This window comes from Thrips palmi, unplaced genomic scaffold, assembly GCF_012932325.1.
Source record: "Thrips palmi isolate BJ-2018 unplaced genomic scaffold, TpBJ-2018v1 HiC_scaffold_7, whole genome shotgun sequence".
Classification (NCBI taxonomy): Eukaryota; Metazoa; Arthropoda; class Insecta; order Thysanoptera; family Thripidae; genus Thrips; species Thrips palmi.
Window position 1 is genome coordinate 1,103,107 of NW_023144634.1, and position 20,558 is coordinate 1,123,664.

The following is a 20,558-nucleotide window of genomic DNA, read 5'->3' on the forward strand; positions in this document are numbered from 1 at the left end:
CCTTACGAAGTATTTTGAGCATACATATAACAAACTAAAATACTTTGTTATACGAAGAAGTAGTTCGTAAATTACGAAGTATTTTCTTTGTTAGCTTACGTATGCTCAAAATACTTTGTTATACAAACTAATTTGTTTTGTAAGGCCCAAAATAGTTTGTAAGGTTTTCTCAGTGCACGGTTGCCAGTTTTGGCGAAGCTGCCCGACTTAAAGGTGGCCTACTCACTTACCTCGTCCCCTTGCGTCTCTTCCACAGGGACCAGCAGTCGGGCACGCTGCATGGTCGAGACCATGGCCAGAACGAGTCGCAGGTCGCTGCTTTCTTCAAGGTCGTCCTCCAGGGTAAAGGTACCTCGCCAAGTTCGGCCATGCTCCCCGATGACCGTCACCTCGCACCGGCGGGCGCCCTGAACGAAGTCCACGCTCTGCTTGTCAAATTCTCGGCTGCGCAAGGGATTTTTTCTCACGATCTGACATGCATTTCACAGCGCGATTGGGGTAAGGCCAAAAGAGAACAAAAATGCAGATCCAGGAAGCGGAAGAAGGGAATAATTTGACTTATCTCTAAAATGTGTTTTATTTTATTACTGTGCTTCAGGATGGTTTGCATCATGACACCAAATTATTTGACATAATTCCTAGCGGTCTATGAGAAAATCCACATGGGAAATAGATTGAACTCAACTTGACCCCTTTTACGGTCTGAATTTCATCGGGAAATGGCGGTAACTCAACCGAAGTTCACATGACTCCGTTACTCAAAATGGCGAAAGGAGATGACTAAACTTGTGTCTTAATGAATCTAGAGTAAAAAGAATTAACTCAATGTAACTCCCTCAATTTAGTTGGAACAAAGAGGTAACTCAAAAAATGTATTAATACAGAACTTAGGCCTCAGCTCCACTTGAATAGCCTCCGAATTCCACCTCGTTTCGGAGAACCCAGTAAACATGGTTCCATAGTCCATTCTAATATAAAGATGCATGGTTCCATAGTCCATTCTAATATAAAGATTTACATCACAGAAACCGTCACACTTTTGAAAATTTTGACTATTTCTCAGGCTTTTATGCGAGGGGTTACCCACCCCGGGAATCGTGTGTACACATGGCCGGGAAGCTGGTCGGAATCTCGGTGGAATCAGGTGGAATCAGGCGGAATCACGGGAATCGTGGGAATTGCAAAGGAATCGCGGGAATCGGCGGAATCATTTAGGAATCGCTCGGGAATCTTGGGAATCAGTTGGGAATCTTGGGAATCGTTTCGGAATCATGGGAATCAGGTGAAAATTGTGTGTAAATTATGCAACATCCCCTTAGATCATGCGAACCATCGGATACTCTGCTTAGCGCCAGAAGTGTTCCGAAGACCGCCGAGGCAGCCGAGGTCTTCCCCTTCTTCACTTCGGTTGCGACAGGGTTACGAACAGGACGCAAATTTCCAAAGGGGGCCAATGATGAACCAGGCTTCCTTTCCAGCTCGTAGAGTCCTATAGGCCCTGAAGGGGAGATCCGCGAACGTGGAAAATGTTCTGATTTTGCTTCTCACACTCTAAAAAAGTGCTATGCGTAATTCCTCATAGTTTGTTTTGATGTTGTGTCGTCTGCTTGGGGCATCTTGGGGTCAAGGGACTTGACAGCGCTTGGAACAGGCCTCAAAAGCTCCTCATTCCTCTAAAATAGTCAACTGAACAGTTCTTGAACGTCAGATGCAAACTGTTTAGATGTTTTCAGGCTCTGCCAGACGAATCTTAAAAACGCACGCCGGAAGCGGAAGCGCATGGTGGACATTTTGCTCGTCAGTATGAGCACCGAAATCGGTCAGAAGTCAAGACGCGGTTCGCGGATCTCCCCTTTAGGGCCTTTAGGACTCTACCTCGCTGTCATGCGCATCACAGATTTTCATACTTGTCGACCCATACACTGCAAACATAGCTGTCTACTATGTACACACTTACAAATGCATGCTTGCAAGTACACACCGCTTGGCGCATGCTTGGCGCCGTATAACTCCATGCGTTAAGCATGCGTTTGTAAGTGTGTACCTGCAAGCACGCATTTGTAAGTGTGTACTTGGCCAAGCATGCGTTTGTAAATGTGTACTTGCAAGCATGCATTTGTAAGTGTGTACCTAGTAGACAGTTAGGTTTGTAGTGTACGTACCCGCGAGCCCGTGAACCATTTGAATTTCTACTGGAATCGCGAGAAAATCTTGTCGGAATCACGTGGGAAACATTGAAATCACGTGGGAATCATGGAATCAGATGGGAATCTCTGAAATTACAGGAATCATTCTGGAATCTTCAGGAATCTTCAGGAATCTGGGAATCCTTTTGGAATCTTGGGAATCTTGAAAATGGGAATCGTGTGTACGCGAAAATCGGGAGTGGGTAACCCCTCGCTTTTATGTCAAGAATGCAATTGCATCATACATCTGATTGGATTTAGTTTACCCTGGAAACAGTTTTTTGTGTCACCTGAGTGTGAAAATTGAGCTACCCCCTTCTTCCGCTTGAAGGATCAATAAGAACAAAAAGGATCAAAAGGAACAAAAGCGAAAAATACGTATAAGTGCTGAACAAATTAACAGAGGTGCTATCGACACAATGACCATGCCATACACTGAAAGTCAAAAGCGAGTCTTATGATTGTACGTGTTACGAATGTACTGTCATGAACTCGTTGTTAGACAAATCGCGAACTCAACACAGCTCCAGGAACTCAAGTGTGTACTGGGGCAAAGCAGTACGGAAAATTCTGTTAATTTTTTTGCCAGGATTCCCCGTAGGAACTTACAGTATTCTCCGTACGACCGTGCAGTCTTCTTCGCAGGACTTGGAAGACCGTTTTAGCCCTACGGAGAATATTGACAAGGGGGCCACGGAGAATTACCACAAGCCGTTTACAGAATTTTCCGTAGCTTTTGGTCACAGTGTGTTCATAGCACACTTCAGGTTGAAACGTGCTTGCAAGTGCGTACACCACCTGGAGCCAGCCTGACATGTACACTCCACGCTGGATCATGAAGTACACGCCAAATGGCGCATACGTTCAAGTACACTGTAGCTCTGCTCTAAATCCACAAGGTAGGTGACCACAGCAACAGCGTACACTGTGGCAAAAATGTACGATAAAATCTGTTCATGATTTTGCCAGGATTCTCCGTAGCCCTCTAATGAACACTCTCCGTAGGATCTTGCAGTATTCTCCGTAGAACTAGAAGACTGTAATACTGTGAGGTACTACGGAGAAAATTGACAAGGGGGCTACGGATACCGCAAGCTGTTAACAGAATTTTTCGTACCTTTTTGCCACAGTATACCTGGCAAGCATACTCCAGCGTGGAGTGTACATACTAGGTTGGCTCCGACAGAAGTCTGTACTTACCTTTGGATGCATCTAAGGCTAGCCTGTTGAACCGTTCCTCGAACGCGCTCCCACTCCGTACCGGTCGCGTCCTTGCTGCTTTTGAACAGCTTAAGGGCCTCCGCGGTGTCCTGTTGAGCCTTCGTGACAGCGTACCTCTGTGTAGACATCGAGGGACATTACGCGACAAGATACAATGGGCATTTCCTGATACTGAGGTTTGGTACTGCACAAAACAGGTAACAACAAACAAAGAGAAAAACTTTACCAGATTGTGAAGGACGGAGGGTATTATCTCAACATTCTCGCGGAGAATACACTCAAGGACCTTTGTAGACTTCACAGCAGCCTCCAATATTTCCCTTTCATCTTCCAACTGCCTCAATTGCTCTTTGCGCAAAGGGCAGATCGTATGCTCCTCTTGGCAAGACGTGCCAGCAAGTACCTTGCAGTCCAGACACCATTTGGCAACCTTCCTCTTCGGCTCACTCTCGTTCTGGACCTTCTCCAATAAAGCCAAGAAAGAGAAATTGACGGGCAGGTCAGTGGGAGATGCTATCGTCACCTACAGGCAAGAATGGGAGAAAATGTCACAAACCGTGCGGCAATGGGACTTGGTTGTGGTCGTACACTCTCAGACTGTTATTGACTTTTTGTCCTTTGTTAAAGAGTATTTTACACAGCAATAAAAAGTACTATTTCCTCAATATTTATGTAGGATTTTGTTCATTTTATTGACATAAAGTCAATTTGCTACTGACAAAGAGTCAATACGCAATTGACTTTAAAAATAGTCAATAATTGATGACAATTTAGTCTTTATAGTGAACAATATTGTACATGGTTACAAAGGAAATACTACATATTATTGCTGCTTAAAAAACTACGTAAGCAAAGGACAAAATGTCAATAATGGAGAGAAAAAAGTCAATATGAGTCTGAGAGTGTAGTGGTGATGGACTCTGCTCTACGACCCGGCACGAGTACGACGACAAAAACCCCAGCTTGCTCTCCTAAATCCATGCAAACTGTTGTGTTTGAAGGCTTGCGAAGAGTCAGACTTGATCGGTGTGGAAAGAACGCGTCGTATTGCACACGGCAAAAACAGTGTCCAAGTTTCCCTGCCAATGCTTCCCAATTTATTGGCTTCGCCCAACAAACTAAAAATTAAATAAAATAAAATGGCGGAGCCATATGGAGCGACACCCAGTGTGGACAGCGGGGTTTGCGAGTCGGGATGACGGGATCCCGTGGCAGGGTAGGCAACTTTTCTTGTGATGTTGCAAAAACATTTGTCAGCAATAATCAAGAAAGTGCAAATAAATGAAACTGTATGAACACTCAGAAAGTTGTTTCTGCTTTTTCTAAAATGTTCTGTACGTAAAAGCTGCTTTGAAAGGCGTAGAAACGGTTCGGAGTTCATACGAATCGTTGGTCAACGTGGTTTCAAAAAGTATTAATGTCGGGTGCATTTGGAAGGAAAGGATGACCAATGTCGGGTGGACCAAGCAAAAAGTTGAATCGCAGCAGCCGACGTCGTCGTGAGCGGGAAACTGGCGGGAAACGAAATGACAACAACAACAAAATCCTTGACTAAATCCCAAACGAAATGAGTGTTTATCAAAATGTCAGACAGAAGAAGATGTTCCATTGTGTCGTGTCCGTTTTCGTCTCAACCTATAGTCGAAGGCGTTCGCTTGTTTGGGTAAAGTCCACTCAATTATTCGATATTTACAAGTGTCTTTATCGTCATTTAGAGGGGTTATGTTGCTCTATAATGCCTGGCCTGCCACAATTTCTTCACAGTGCATAATTTTTAATTAAAAAACTATGTTTCATTTTGCAGACTCCCAAAAGACCAGATACAGCAAACACAGTGGCGTCAATGGATAAGTATTCAAAACAAAAAAGAGTGTAACACCAAGAATATCTTCATTTGCAGCAATCATTTCTTAGCTGAAGAAAAGGGAAACAGAAGACTTAAAAGAGGAGCAGTGCCTTCCGTTTCAGTAAATGACAATGTATGTTGCCATTTTTAACTCTGAAATCTCATGTTAGTTTAGTTTTTTACTGTAGATAATGTTTGATTCTGGGTCTGCTGCAGGGTGCTGAGGAACACCTCCAGCAAGTTGAAAATTATGGGCAAGAGCAGCAAGATGAGTGTGTCACTGTGCAACCTGTTAAAAAGTTTCAACCTGATCAGAGATGGGCGGCAACTGGAAGTGAGGTAAACCACACAATATCACTTTCCACCTCAAATAATGACAATGTTTGTTGTTACAATTTACTTAAATCCAATGTTTATCTTGTTTGTGATCTCGTAAAACTGTACTGTTTTTAAAATTGTAAACTGAACCTCTTCGGCAATGTGCTGCTGCGTTGAAAACATGGCAGCTGCCATTACATGGCGGGTCAATGCGTGGGAAATCTTAACTGTTAGAACGGATCCAAGACAATCCTAACTGTCAGAGCAGATCCAAGACAATTGGATAGTTCTGAATTGACATTAACAGATTTTGATTGAATTACAGGATTATTCATCTGTCGTGACCATAGACATGAGAGATAAGTCATTTACAGTAAAAGAAAACAATGACAGTGCTACTTCAGCTGACCATATTCAGAAATTTTGTATGGTGAGTTTGTATGTAGGATTTGAATTTGTACTGAGGCTGTTTTGAACTGACTGTAACAGATTTTGAATTAAATTTGGAGTTTTATTGAGATAGCTTTCATGATTTTTTTGTGAATTGAATTGCAGGAATATTCATCTGTTGTGACTATAGACATGAAAGATAAGTCAATTAGAGTTAAAGGAAACAATGATAGTGGTACTTCAGGAGACTTTATTCAGAAATTTTGTGCGGTGAGTTTCTATGTAGGATTTGATTTTGTAGTCAGGCTATACTCAGGTTGTAAGGAAATAAAAACATAAACAGATAGACACATCAGCAGGCGGGACAACGAGGGGCATGTTGGGGATTGATGATGTCACCATTACTTAAGGCTGCAATTAATTGTCAAAAGCTATCCTCTAGGATATGTGGTTGGTCGATATTTTGAAGGGATTGGTTCCAACTTTTAGTTTCATCTGTTAATGGTTTAATGTGTTTATTAGTTTATGTCCTTATTTCCTTGACCTGATACAACTTTAATGAGTATAACTTTTTGTATATGCCATTGAATTTTGATTACAGGAGAATGATGTTTCAGAAGTGATTGAGGTTGAGGTGAATATTAGTGACAATTATGAAAACACCTTTGCTTCAGGTGGCGATGTGTGCTTGGTAAGTAATTTAAGAAAGAATTTAATAATAAATATGAGACTTAATCAAATAGTGCTTTAATTGGCATTACAGGAGAATCAAGTTTTAGAAGTGAATGAAGTTGAGGTGAATTCAAGTGACAATAATCATGATGCGTTTGCTTCAGGTGTTGATGCGAGTTTGGTAAGTCATGTAAGGATTTATCATGAGAAGATTGAAAATGTTAATATAAATGAATTGAATACCTTTAACAAAGTAGTTTTGCCTGTTCTGAGTATTATGCTGTTGAATAATGTTTTTGACAGTCATGTTTGTATCTTTACAGAGACAAATGATGTCGCAGAAAAATTCACCGAAGGTACGAGTTTGTGCTGTAGTTGGATGCACTAACAATTCACATCATAATAATGTTAAGTTATTTACATTTCCACAAATAATAATCAACAAGGTGGTAAATGAAGCTAATTTGCAAAGGTATGTGTTTTTATTTTTACAAGTATAAATCAAATTGAGTTGTTATATGGATGTGTTATTGGTTGTTTATTATGTGATTTTCTGTAGGTGCAAGAATTGGTTAAAATTCACTGGAAATTTAAAATTAAGTAAAGTTAAAACTACAAGTCTCCACATGCAATATTACATTTGCAGCAAACATTTCAGTGCAAATCAGTTTTATAATAAGGATCAAATCACATTGTTGCCAAATCAAACGCCTACAGAACATGGACCGCAATGTTTGGATGATGCAGAGCTTGGCAGGTATCCTAATTTGGGATTGAAACATGAATTATTTTCAGGTTAGTGGCAATTATGTGTTAAGTGTATGCATGAAGCAAATATTTAAAATTGTGTACTTTGTTTTTGTTTGATCTGTTAAAGCTCTGTCTGATATTCATTGTTTCCTTACTTTCAGAGTCCCACGATAGTACTGACAAGTTTCACAAATTATTGAATGAATGTAGTGTGAATGACAAGTATTATAAAGACTTTATGAATGAAATGAATTCATTTCATAAATATTCTTGTCTCAATTGCAAAGAAATAGTGTGGTCGAAACAGAAATTGAAAACTAATTGCTTGCATAAGAACAATTGTTTCAAATACTCAAAGGCAAACAACATGGACCCTGGGGAAGTTCCTGAAGAGCTAAAAAATTTAACAATGATTGAAGAGGCATTAATATCACCTGTACATGCAATGCTATCCATTTATAAGTTAAAAGGACACCAATTTGGATACAGTGGGAATGTGATCAATTTCCCACAGTCTGTTTCACATTTTGCTCAGCAACTTCCTCACAAAATTAGTGATTTGCCTTCTATTATTACAGTAAGAACACAATCTGGCGGTGATACGCCAAAAGATTTCCATGTCCGTTCTCAAGTTGTTTTTAAAGCCTTATCATGGTTGATTAAAAACAATGAGCTTTTTTCTGACATAACTATAAGTGAAGAAAATATGGCGCTTTTACCTGAAAATGGAAATGTTTATGACAGTATTCCTTCTGTAATAACTGGGGATAAACAAAATGAAGATGGCAAGGAAGAAGAATCCACAACAATTGGGCAATATGAAAATGGTGATGATATAGACCAATTATTTGTGCCAAAACATCAAACTAACAACCAAAATGATCAAATTAAGGAAATATTTAATTGGCCTACAATGGATGGTAATCCCATGAATGAATTTAAAGACAAAAAAATTATTGCTGGCGCATTTCCAACCTTATTTCCGTATGGAATTGCTGATTTAAGAGATGATAGGGATCATAAAATTTCCAATTCTGATTACTTTCAGCATATGTTAAGATTCCATGATGGTCGTTTTGCCAAACATCCGAAATTTAGATTCTATGCTATGAATTCCTTAATGAGATGGAATGCAATTGATAAGGGTTCATTGTATGTAAAAGACAATGAAGAGTTAAGTAAAATGAATGTTGAAGAGCTTAAAAAGTATGTAACAGAAAACCCAAATGCATTAAACAAAATCATGTATCAATGTAGCAACATGCGTGGGACTAAACCATATTGGAAAGTTCGTCAAGCAGAGCTGGAGGCCATGATTGAGCAAATTGGAATACCAACACTGTTTTTCACGTTATCAGCTGCTGATCTGCACTGGTCGGGCCTATTTAAGGTTTTAGCACCGCATGAAGATCTAGTCACAATGACAGAGAAGAGAAGGAGAGAATTAGTTGCAGAAAATCCCATTCTAGTGGATAAGTACTTTACTGAAAGAGTGAATGCTTTCTTGCAAAAGGTAGGATAAGCACTTAATTATTTGAAGTTTTTAATTTTAGATCTTTATTATTCATTGTATTATTAATTTGTACCAATGTATTTATGTGATAGGTTGTGAGACCAAAATTCCAAGTAACTGAATATTGGTATCGTGTTGAATATCAACATCGGTATGTATAGTGTGATTATTGCTCATGTTGCTAATGTTTGTTGTTTGATAATAGTTAATATTTTGTTTCAGTGGTTCTCCTCATGTGCATGGATTATTGTGGCTTGATAAAGCACCTGATGTGACTAATCTAAGCCAAAAGAGTGCAAATGAAATTCAACAAGTTGTTGATTTTTTTGATGAAATAATTTACTGTGAACATCCTGACATAAATGCTCACCCACCAGTGATTCATCCTTGCAGAAAAGAACTAGAGGATGTGATAGATTTAAAACAAGATTTGGCAGAATTGTTGAATACAGTTCAACGTCATACAAGATGCACACTTGGGTATTGTCTGCGACAGACTGAGAGTAATACCAACAATAGTGCACATAGATGCCGATTTAAATTCCCTAAAGATCTAAAAGAGAAAAGTGAATTAAAATTGTCAGAAAGTGGAGAGTTTGAGATGGAGATAAAAAGGAATGATCCAAGATTGAACAACTACAATCCAGACATGATTCTTATATGGAGAGCTAACATGGATGTTGCACCTGTACTATCCAAGAGAGCCTTGATAAATTATTTGGCAAAATATGTTTCAAAGGCCGAAACAAAGTCAAAGACGTTAGAAGAGTTGTTTCAAGAAATTTGTGAAAGTAATGATAAAGGAGCAAAGAATGTTATTCAGAGATTATATATGAAAGTTTGTTCAGAAAGAGATTATTCAGCTCAAGAAGTTGGACATATTTTGATGAGTGAAAAAATGGTGAAAACTTCAAGAAGTTTTGTTCATTTGTATCTAAAAAGTGACAGTGAATGGGTCAAAGTGAAGAACCAAATTAAGAGAGGAGAATCATTGCTGGAGAAATACAGCAAGCGAAGTAATGACTTTGAACACAAATCTTTGTGGTATATGGCAAAGAACTACAATTTTCAAACCAAGAAGATGAAAACTAAAAACAGCATTGTTGTTGTTTATCCTAAAATAACCTTCAAAGAGGAACGAAATTCGAATGACAATTTTTATAGAATGCAGTTGTTGTTGCATGTTCCTTGGAGAGACATAAACCAATTTCAGACAACTCATCCTGATGCTTCTTGGGAAAGCATTTACACAAGTCATGTTGATGAAATAAATATTAGCATGAATATCTTGACTGAGCTGGGGGACATAGAAGAACAGGCCAATGATGAGACGGAAGAATTTGGAGACTTCCCATCCGGAAATATTACTACTGAGGATTGGATGGCAATTTCAGCCATGCTACCCAATCAAAAAACCAAGAAAATTGAGTTAGGTAGGAGAGGTTTGGATCAAAGCTTTGATTGGAGCACATCATATGACAAGTATGTAAAGTATGGATCAATCGAAGAGTTGCAGTGTTTTATAGCAAATCAAAAGAAAGTGTATGAACCAGAAAGCATAGAAACATCAAATTCTTTCTGCGATGTTCAGTTTAATGCAGAGCAAACTAAAGTTTTGAATTTGCTAGATAGCCAAATTGATGTTCTGTCAACATCCAACAATTTTGAAAAGTTACCCAAAACTTTAATCGTTCAAGGATCTGCAGGTAAAATTAATGATTGTGCTCAGATAAGTGTATTGTATTTGTGATTTTTTATTGTGTTTATGTTAATTTCAGGTACAGGAAAAAGCTTAATCATCAAATGTATGAAGTGGAAGATAGAAATGCGTTTTGGAATTGGTAGTGTGTTGGTATTAGCTCCAACAGGTGTTGCTGCCTTGAATATTGAGGGTGCAACAATACACTCCAAATTACACATAATTCCTAAACAAGCGTTTGCACCTCTACAAAATGCCTCAGCAAGAAAGTTCTGTAACGATATGAAAGATGTTAAATTTGTCATAATAGATGAATATTCTATGGTAGGATTCAAGATGTTAGGAATGATGAGTCAGAGATTAAAGCAAGCCACAGGAAGTGATGAACCTTTTGGTGGTCTCTGTGTTTACTTTTTTGGTAAGGAACATCAAATGGTTTTTATTAGTTAATTCTTTTATAATTTTATAATTCATTAATTTTTTTTCAGGTGACATACTTCAACTACCACCTGTCATAGACACACCTGTTTATTCTGATGAACAACTTAGAAATATTTTAGCAATACAAGGCAAAGTAGCATTTGAAAGCATTAACAATTCTATGATATTAACTGAGGTTCACAGACAAGAAGACCTCTTATTTAAGAATCTTTTGAAGAATATTAGCAATGGTGAAGCTACTACTGATGATTACAATGTGTTGAAGACAAGATTCGTTTCAAACATCAGTGCAGAAGAAAGAGAAAAGTTCAAAGATGCCTTAAAACTCTTTCCTCTGAGAAAGTTTGTTGATGATACAAATTTAGATTATTTAGAAAAATTGAGGGACAGTACAACAAAACAACCTGTTCCAATAGCTATCATCCCAGCCAAATTCAATTGTCCTCTGGCTGATAAAGAATTGAGTGAAGAAACAGGATTGAGTAAAACACTGTACTTATGTTCATCAGCTAAGCTAATGTTAAGACATAATTTCTGGACAAAACAGGGTCTTGTCAATGGGTCTGTCGGAACTTTAATTGACATTGTCTATGATAAAGGGAAATCACCTCCTGATGATTCTCCTAGTGTTCTTATCTGTAGATTTGACATCTACAAAGGTCCATATTTGGACAATGATGAAAGCTTAAAGTTAGTCCCAATACCAGTAATAACTAAATCTTGGACATCATTGGGTGGAGAAAACTTGTCAATAACACAATTTCCTGTTGTAGTTGCAAGTTCTATTACAGTGCATAAATCACAAGGACTCACATTAGACTGGGTACGTAATAAAGATAATTTTCCTTTTTTAATCTTGCATATCGTTTTTGTATAATTGCTCTTTTGTTACAGGTCTCAATAAATATTGGAGATAAAACTGAACAACCCTCAGGCATTACATTCGTTGCTTTATCAAGAGCAAAATCATTGAGTCGTGTCTTATTACAACCATTTCCAATTGAAAGATTATTTAAAATCAATGATGGAAAAGTACAAGAACTGAAAAGAAGATTTCTGGAACGTCTAAGAGAAAAAATGATATAGTTGGTTTGAAGATGCAGTGTCAATGTGATATCAATGTGATATTCATGTATTTTCTTGTGATACCAAACATTCCAAGCTTGGTTTGTTTGTAAGATATTTATCTTCTAGTCAGAAATGTTGTCAAACAATGGTTTTAAGTGATATCAAGTGATTTTGGGCACATTTTGTTTGTGACATAATTATTTTATTGAAACATGTTCCAAAACAAATGTCTGTAATCTTTGAACATGATAATAAAGCTTACTTTAAAAATTAATTCTGAAAGAAATGTCTTGACGAAATAAACACTAGTCATAAGAAACACATGCCAGCTTTCCCAAAAAGATTGTTGGACCAATCACATCTTGTGGAGGACTGTGATATTAAAACGTTAATACAAAAATATTTACACATATTAATATAAAAGTACATCACATTAAACATACACACATTAGTGCAGGACTTGAAAACATTTTGCAAATGTCAGTACAAAATAACAACTTGCTAATCAGTCTGTTTAAACAGGTTAAACAGGCACAAAGTTTTCAATGATGGCACTGTGAATGGTTTGGCAATTTTTCTTGCTGCATACTTTTGTATTCTGTAATCATTAGTGTTTGTTTTCACAAAGTCAACTGCTGAAATATCAATGCTATAAGGTTTTAAGGAACCTTCAAGAGCATATTTTAGTCCAATCCTGCATGGAGGAATATCAAAGTTTACTAGTACATGCATCATGAACATGTCGAGTACCTGCTTAGTCATTGGACTAGTTTCAATACTGAATGGGACCTGAAACAAAACAGAATATAAATGAAAGTGACACTTTCTTAACAGTTACAAAAGCTGCATTGAAATTTTTTTACCTGTATTATCTGTACTTTGATCATGTTTAGAATAAAAGAGACCACATTAAAATTGACAAAGAGGTCAATATTATTTATACTGAACAGATCAGTGCGAAGATCTCCATCACACTTAACAAATATGTCAATGTCGTTGTATTGGTTTGTTCTGCCCAAAATAAAGGCAGCATATCCGCCTGCAAAATTACGAAGTACTTTTAAAAGGGGAATTTACTAGAGTCAGAAGAAGAATAAAAATCAGAATTGAGAGTCGTTGCTTTTCACTTTGTACTGTGAATCGCTACACAATCACAGACCTGCTACAATCCATAATTTGTGGTCTTGACATTTTGTGCAAATGATGTTGAATAGATGCAATGCAGCAGCAGTGCAGACTCTTATGTTCGGACAGATGGTTCGACTCCTTTTTTTCACACTCCCAACATTCACTGGGCATTTTAGCAATAGATGTTCATTACATCTTTCAATCACTGTCTTGTCAACATCTGGATACAGCCCATTGTACGTCATGGTATAACACCTGAAACAAATTGTTTAATGTTGATTAATCCATTATATATCGTGGGGTCGTATTCAAAAGATCTTTCTGGCCATTCTGCTCAAGACAATCTTATCTTAAACCAAGCAAACTCAGTTTGATCATTTGATACAGCAAAAATCAATATAATTTGTGATTAAATTCACTGTGAACATGAAAGATCAAAGAAACCAATAATGTATGCAAAAATATATTTTAATTACTCTTGTACTTGTCCGAAATGATCAAACTGAGTAAAATATGTCTGCATTAAAAACAAGATTGTCTTGGAGGGAACACCCAGATATCTTTTAAGTGAGACCCCTTGATTTGACTCAGGAAGCAGAACAATACGGAATAAATTAATTTAATAAAACGATACGACAGCTACAATAACTAATGTTTTGTCAAGATAATGCAGTATTTCCTATTCCAACATTGCCGGCCATGAAGCAGACGTCAGTCTGAAATTAATGTCAGGATACACAATAATTGTTGTGCCTGGAGTTTCATCGACTGAAAAGTTGTGTGTTCATGAGATGGTTGCCGAAATTTAATATAGTTATTTACTCGGTTGTTTTGCAGATATTTGACAATTAAGTGACAAAAGTTTACTTACTTTCCAGAACGCAATGACCAAATCAGAAAAAGGGGCAGCGGGAACGACCACGTGGAAACACCTGTTGTCAGTTACCTTGTCAATGTGCGAATGCAGACTGAACTGACGGGCATTGGCTGGCTTGGAGACTACTAGAGTTGAATCAGATTATTCAATTAAAAAAAAAAAACACTTGCGGTTGTGCTTTTATGGGTTTGGAAATAAGTAAATTTTATATGTAATATTACTAAAATTATTACAACGAAAACAATCCTTGACGGTGTTACAGTCGTTAAAGTAGAGCTCATGGATCGTTTCTGTCTGACTAACGTAGTAGCTGTGTGTATGCCTAAACGTAGTATTTGACTGTGATGGTCGGCGTTGTCCTGGCTTAGCGTTGGTCAGTCTCTGAAACTCTCAAGTCAGTCCGCAGGGTTTATGCTTGTGTGGCTGTAATTATTGAATCAGCTTCTGTCGCTGTTCTCATCTATTTTCAAGCTGAAACTTCTTGACTTCAGGTATGTGGTTTTATTTGATTGCTGGGATGTACGTTCGTACAAGCCGTTCGGAAACATGTGCTCAAATTGTTTTGGATTTGGCTCGGCGACTCTATTAAATAGTATAGAACCTTTGAAAGTTGTCGAATTTCGTAGTTTATTGCTGTGCCGTCTCTATAAAAATAAAACATTAGAGAAAGCGGCGTTAGTGGGGTTGAACATTTAACAGGTTTGTGTAAAGCTATGATGTAGCTTTGTCATGAAAGTAGGATAAAGAAATTAAAACTGTTTCTATTCCGGGACAATTTCTGTTCGTTATATGATACAAGTGACACTTGGAGTAAAGACGTGATTCAAATACCGGTTTATGCCGTTATTTTCTGGTTATAAACTTTCGATCTGGTTTGTTGTGATTTGAGTATGAAAATCAAAATGGCGTTTTTGTGGGAAGGGAATACCTGTTGTGAGAACAAAATATTGTATGTTGGCAGTCGCGTGTTGCTTATGGTCGTGTACGAGCTTTACATTGGACTTAACCATGCTGTATTTGTTTGTTCTTTTCAGGGTTTATATTTCTACAGTTTGAATTTGATTTGTTAAGTCAAGTCAGTTGCAATACAATGTCATCCAACGATCAAGGTAAAATCTTATTCATTATTGTACGATTCAAAGTTAACTTAATGATAGTGGTTAATAGGTTGCATGGTGCTATTCAGAGTAGTATTTGTAATATTAAAACACAGTATCCATTATTTATAAAGGCATGTTTATTCCTGTTTTAGATTTTTCAAGGCCTCGAGGGAGCAGGATGCGAAGGCCTGAGGCCATGGCTAGAGGCACTGAATACAAGCTGTTGGCAGTGGCCAAAGAAAAGAGCAAGTTTTTGGACAAGCATACTGGAAATACGGTGTTCAAGACGCTTGCTATTTATAAAGACTTTGGAATGACATTCTATACATTCATGCCTTTCCATTATGACAACAAAGATGATGATTATTATATAGCCAAGAACAAAGACATACAAGATGGTAAGAATGTCAGAGTTGTCTTTTATGGAAAAATTGCTGGTACTAACGAGCTTGAGATTCTTGATGATGGGCAAGGTAAATTTTGACAATATTTCAATTGTATTGAATTATTCGATTTGTAAGTTTTGTGTTCTTATACCATTTATTTTGCTTGCAGAGGTTGACAAAACCAAATTGGAAGGGGTCAAGACGATTATGGACCTTGAAGCTGGACATGAACCGAGTCCAAAGAAGTTCAAGACTGAGAGCATTGATGATTAATTATAATGGCAGTCTGTTCATTATTTGTGTCGCTTAAACAGACTGATTATAGATGATTGCTATTTTGTAGTCGTGTTTGCAAAACATTTTCAGGCCCTATGTATGTTTAATGTGATATTGTACTTTTATATTAATATGTGTAAATATTTTTGTATTAACGTTTTAATATCACAGTCCTCCACAAGATGTGATTAGTCCAAGAATCTTTCTGGAAGAGCTGGCATGTGTTTCTTATGACTAATGTTTATTTCGTCAAGACATTTAAACTCATCATCTTTCAGAATTAATTTTTAATGTAAGCTTTATTATATGTTCAAAGATTACAAACATTTGTCTTGGAACATGTTTCAATAAAATAATTATGTCACAAACAAAATGTGCCCAAAATCACTTGCTATCACCTGAAACCATTGTTTGACAACATTTCTGACTAGAAGATAAATATCTTACAAACAAACCAAGCTTGGAATGTTTGGTATCACAAGAAAATACATAAATATCACAATGATATCACATTGACACTGAGTCTTCAAACCAACTATATCATTTTCTCTCGTAGACATTCCAGAAATCTTCTTTTCAATTCTTGTACTTTTCCATCATTGATTTTAAATAATCTTTCAACTGGAAATGATTGTAATAAGACATGACTCAATGACTTTGTTCTTGATAAAGCAACAATTGTAATGCCTGAAGGTGTTCATTTTCATTGTTTATTTTAAGGGCAGTCAAATAAAATAAAAAGTACAAATATGTTTTGATCACATTAAAGTGGTGTTCGTGAATAGATGGGACGGATCATCTTTTTATTGATTGCTTTAAATTTTATGTTTAGTTCTGTTTTTACTGAATGTTGCAAGTACTGCATCAGGTGATAATTTCTACACATTTACAGTTATATTGCTAATCATAACTGTTAAACTTTGTTGCTATCTGAATCTGTGAATTGGTGTGTAAGGATACAACTGTTATATTGAATTTACTGAATGTTGGTCTTTTACTGATCATTACCATATGTCTGCTGGTATGGAAGTGAAGTGGTTGGATTTCGGTGTGGTGTGACTAGAGTTGGCCTGCCACCAGCATTGCTTGGACGGGAAATTTCAAAATCGGTAGGCTGAGCAGATAGTGGAAGTGGCACGATGAGAGGGTAGCATTTGTTGCTTATCTAGAGCAAATTCTTTGAATGGCATTTTGATAAAATCATTTGCAGAAGCAAGATTGGTCAAAGCAGACAAATTGGTTCCAGTTATGTTGCGAGAATTATTCTATCAAAATTTGACATCTAAGTTGCTCTGACACTGCCTGTCAGACAATTTCAAATATTGACACTGCAAATATGTGAAATATATATATATTGTATTTTAAATTATATTGAATAGTTTATAACGTATTGAGGAAAATCACAACAAGAAAATAAATTGCATACACACATTTGCCAAGATTGTACTAATCTTTTATTTTATCATAAAAGTCACTTACCACTACAATTCGAAAGAACAACAAATATAACCAATGAATTGAATTGAATGTATTCCGACGCTGGCGTCATGAATAGGATTCAGAAGGCGAAGCCCTTGGAATGGATATTCCTAACTAGTTTACAACTTCACACTTATTGGCGAGCGATAGCGAGCCCTTGCCGTGTTTGGGCGCTCCAAAAAGTGACTGGTCGTGCGTCTGTCTGTCTGTAGCGTACACGCTCACGTTTCTCAGCAACTAAAACAAATATTCCCAAATTTTTGCACCGAACATCCTCAAAAGGTCCCACAGGGGAGTTTATTTTATATTCACGATTACTACCGTTTGAAATATTCAAAACATCTTTTTGAATTAGGTTCTTAGCGTGGTTAGGTTGGCACCCTATAGCAATTTTTCATACTTGCGGCCGCGGCTCTCAAATAGGGGACTGGCAAAACATTGGCAAATAAAACAAAATAAGAGGAGAAGGCTTAGAAGTGATTTTCGGTCTTAGTTTTTCGATATTCTAGAATGATTGAAACCCTCCGGAGTGTCAACACAGTGAAATAGGGAAAAATGAAAGTGACAATTATTACGCGTTTCGTCCGTCCGTCCGCCCCCTCACCCCCCCCGCCACAGGGGAAATGTTTTGGTCAGTGGAGTGTGTTTGATCGTTTGAAAATTGCAAGAATGATTTGGTTTTTTTAAGTTTTGAGAGTGTATTTCCATTTTTATTCTCAGACTTATACTTTTAGTTGTTTGCTTTGCTCAATAACAGTTAGAAAATAGACCAATACAATCTAAAAGTACAAACCAGACAGAAATCTTGCCAAAAAAAATAGTCTTTGCGACTCTTGGCACTGACTCTGGCGAAAGGCTTCATTGCAATGCTGTAAGTTTACTATAGTACTAACCTTAAAGATAACTATATGGTGAGTGAGAGTAGCGCATACAGGGTTTTGACATTGACATCTGATTCAATGAGACGATTCAGTGATTTGGGTCTATGATTTCATGAGACGATTCTTTTAACTTCGCAACTGGTAATTTGTGTCGTCATGGTTTGAGTTGGCTGTCTTTTTAATTTATTCAGAATGTTAGGTAAATACTTCTGCTATATGTTTTAAAGATTAAATATCACATCATGACTATCATTATAAATAAGTTTAAACTTGCATTTAGCAATAAGTGGGCTCGACATTGAATTCAATGGAACGATTCATTGGATCTGACAGAAGGTCTTTTCCGTAAAGTAGTTGCAATCAGCCTGCCTGTAAATGTGTCTCTTTTTTAAATTTAAATTTAGATAAATCAATGCAGTTTTATCCACTAGTTTAAAATAAAAGGGAGATAAAAGGCTTTTTAGGGATTACTTATAACATTGTGTATTCATAACTTCAATAACAAAGGGGATATCGAATGGTAATTGAAGCATTTTTGAAACGTATTAAGTAATTCAATGCTGGCTGTTGAATGTTACTCGACTGAGTAACAGTGTCAGGGTTCAAATTACGACACAATGAACAGGAAAAAACACTTTAAAATTTCGAAAAAGACTTCCAATTTCATCCCAGACCATTTCTTTTCCCAAAAATTTTCCAATTTCTGGCCAAAATTTTTTAGTCGAGTTTTACATAGTTTCCTGCAGTTTTTAGTGTGCTGATCACAAAAAAGACTTCCAATTTCATCTCAGACCTTTACTTTTCCAAATTTTACCAATTTTTGGGCCAAAATTTTTTAGTCTAGTTTTTTCATAGTTTCCCGCAGTTTTTGGTGTGCTGATCACGAAAATAAATTCCAATTTCATCTCAGACCTTTACTTTTCCAAATTTTACCAATTTTTGGACCAAAAATTTTTTAGTCGAGTTTTACATAGTTTCCTGCAGTTTTTGGTGTGCTGATCACGAAAATGACTTCCAAATTTTATCCCCGACCTTTACTTTTTTCAAAAATTTTCCAATTTGTGACCCAAAATTTCAAAGTTGAGTTTCCCCTTGTTTCCTGCAGTTTTCAGTAAAGGTTTTCACGAAAATGACATGAATTCCCGGGCCCCTTTTGTGACGGAAGACACTGTATTGGGGCCCTTTTTCTGCACATATTCTTCGCCATCTCCTATAAGAATGTGTTCAGACGCATCGCTCGCCTACTACGCGCCCAAACTAAACGGCGCGTACCCCTAGTAAATGTCATGCGACATTTCTTTTCTCCTAGGGATAATGCAATTATGAGCACATCCGACGATGATTCAGTTTTGTTCCCCCTGGCGACACATTTTGTCCACACTGAAAATCTACCGGCGTGACTTCGTGCCGCTGCAGGGGCGTGAATAAAGTGTCACGCCAATAACGGCATGACAGAAAAGTCACGCCAAAAATCGGCGTGACTCAAAAATTTACGCCAATTTTTGGTGTGAATTTCTTGTCATGCCGCATTTTGGCATGACTTTTCTCATAGAGCGCGTTGTCATTCAGGCCAAGTAAGGGCGTGACTCACGCCGTTTGACGGTGTGAATTTCGTGTCACGCCAATTTTTGACGTGACTTTTTGTCACGCCATAATTTGGCCGACCACGTTTTCAGTGCAATTGTCTTCTGCACTTTCACTTTCATAAGACAATTCGTCCCGCGTGGCAGGCACAAAATTGTAACATCGTCGGATGTGCCTAAAATTGTATCATTTATGGGACAAAAAGAGTCTCACGACATTTGGTGTGTTGATTGCATTATGAACTGTTGAAATGCAAGCACGTTGTTCGCTTAAGTACGAACTGCCAGTTCATAATACAACCAAGTCATAACTCATCGCAAGCTATAATCCAATAAGTTTGAATTGCAAGATTCTAAATACTGACCAAGTACGGCATGACAAGAAATTCACACCCAAAATTGGCGTGAATTTTTGAGTCACGCCGATTTTTGACGTGACTTTTCTATCATGCCGTTTATTGGCGTGACACTTCACTGAATCAGTGTTCCAGCAAGTCGCAGAGTACTAACCTTCCGGCAGATGGGGCAACGAATTGAGACTCGACGGCCGCGCTGGTGCAAGTCTCGCACGCACCGGCGGCACAGGGTGTGGCCGCAGACCAGAAGCGTTGGCGACAGCGCGTCCGCGTCGAACTTCTCCAGGCAGACCGTGCAGTTGCTTACGTCATCCATTTTGTTAGCATTAACTCTGTAAATAAAGGTTGAGTTGTTACTAAATGGCCATGAAAAACCTGAATAAAGTCG

At 37.6% G+C, this 20,558-nt stretch overlaps 1 protein-coding gene across 1 annotated transcript in view; it reads right to left on the minus strand.

Moving 5' to 3' along the window:
- The window catches only part of LOC117652820 (E3 ubiquitin-protein ligase TRIM32-like), a 28,188-nt gene extending 7,686 nt beyond the window's left edge, over positions 1 to 20,502 (minus strand). The window contains exons 1-4 of the mRNA XM_034397957.1: positions 20,325 to 20,502; positions 3,634 to 3,930; positions 3,387 to 3,523; positions 231 to 444 (exon numbers count right to left, since the gene is read on the minus strand). Coding sequence (XP_034253848.1) covers positions 231 to 444; positions 3,387 to 3,523; positions 3,634 to 3,930; positions 20,325 to 20,486 — 810 coding nt within the window. The 5' untranslated portion in view covers positions 20,487 to 20,502. The remainder of the gene's footprint in view (positions 1 to 230; positions 445 to 3,386; positions 3,524 to 3,633; positions 3,931 to 20,324) is intronic.
- Positions 20,503 to 20,558: the final 56 nt, after the last annotated feature.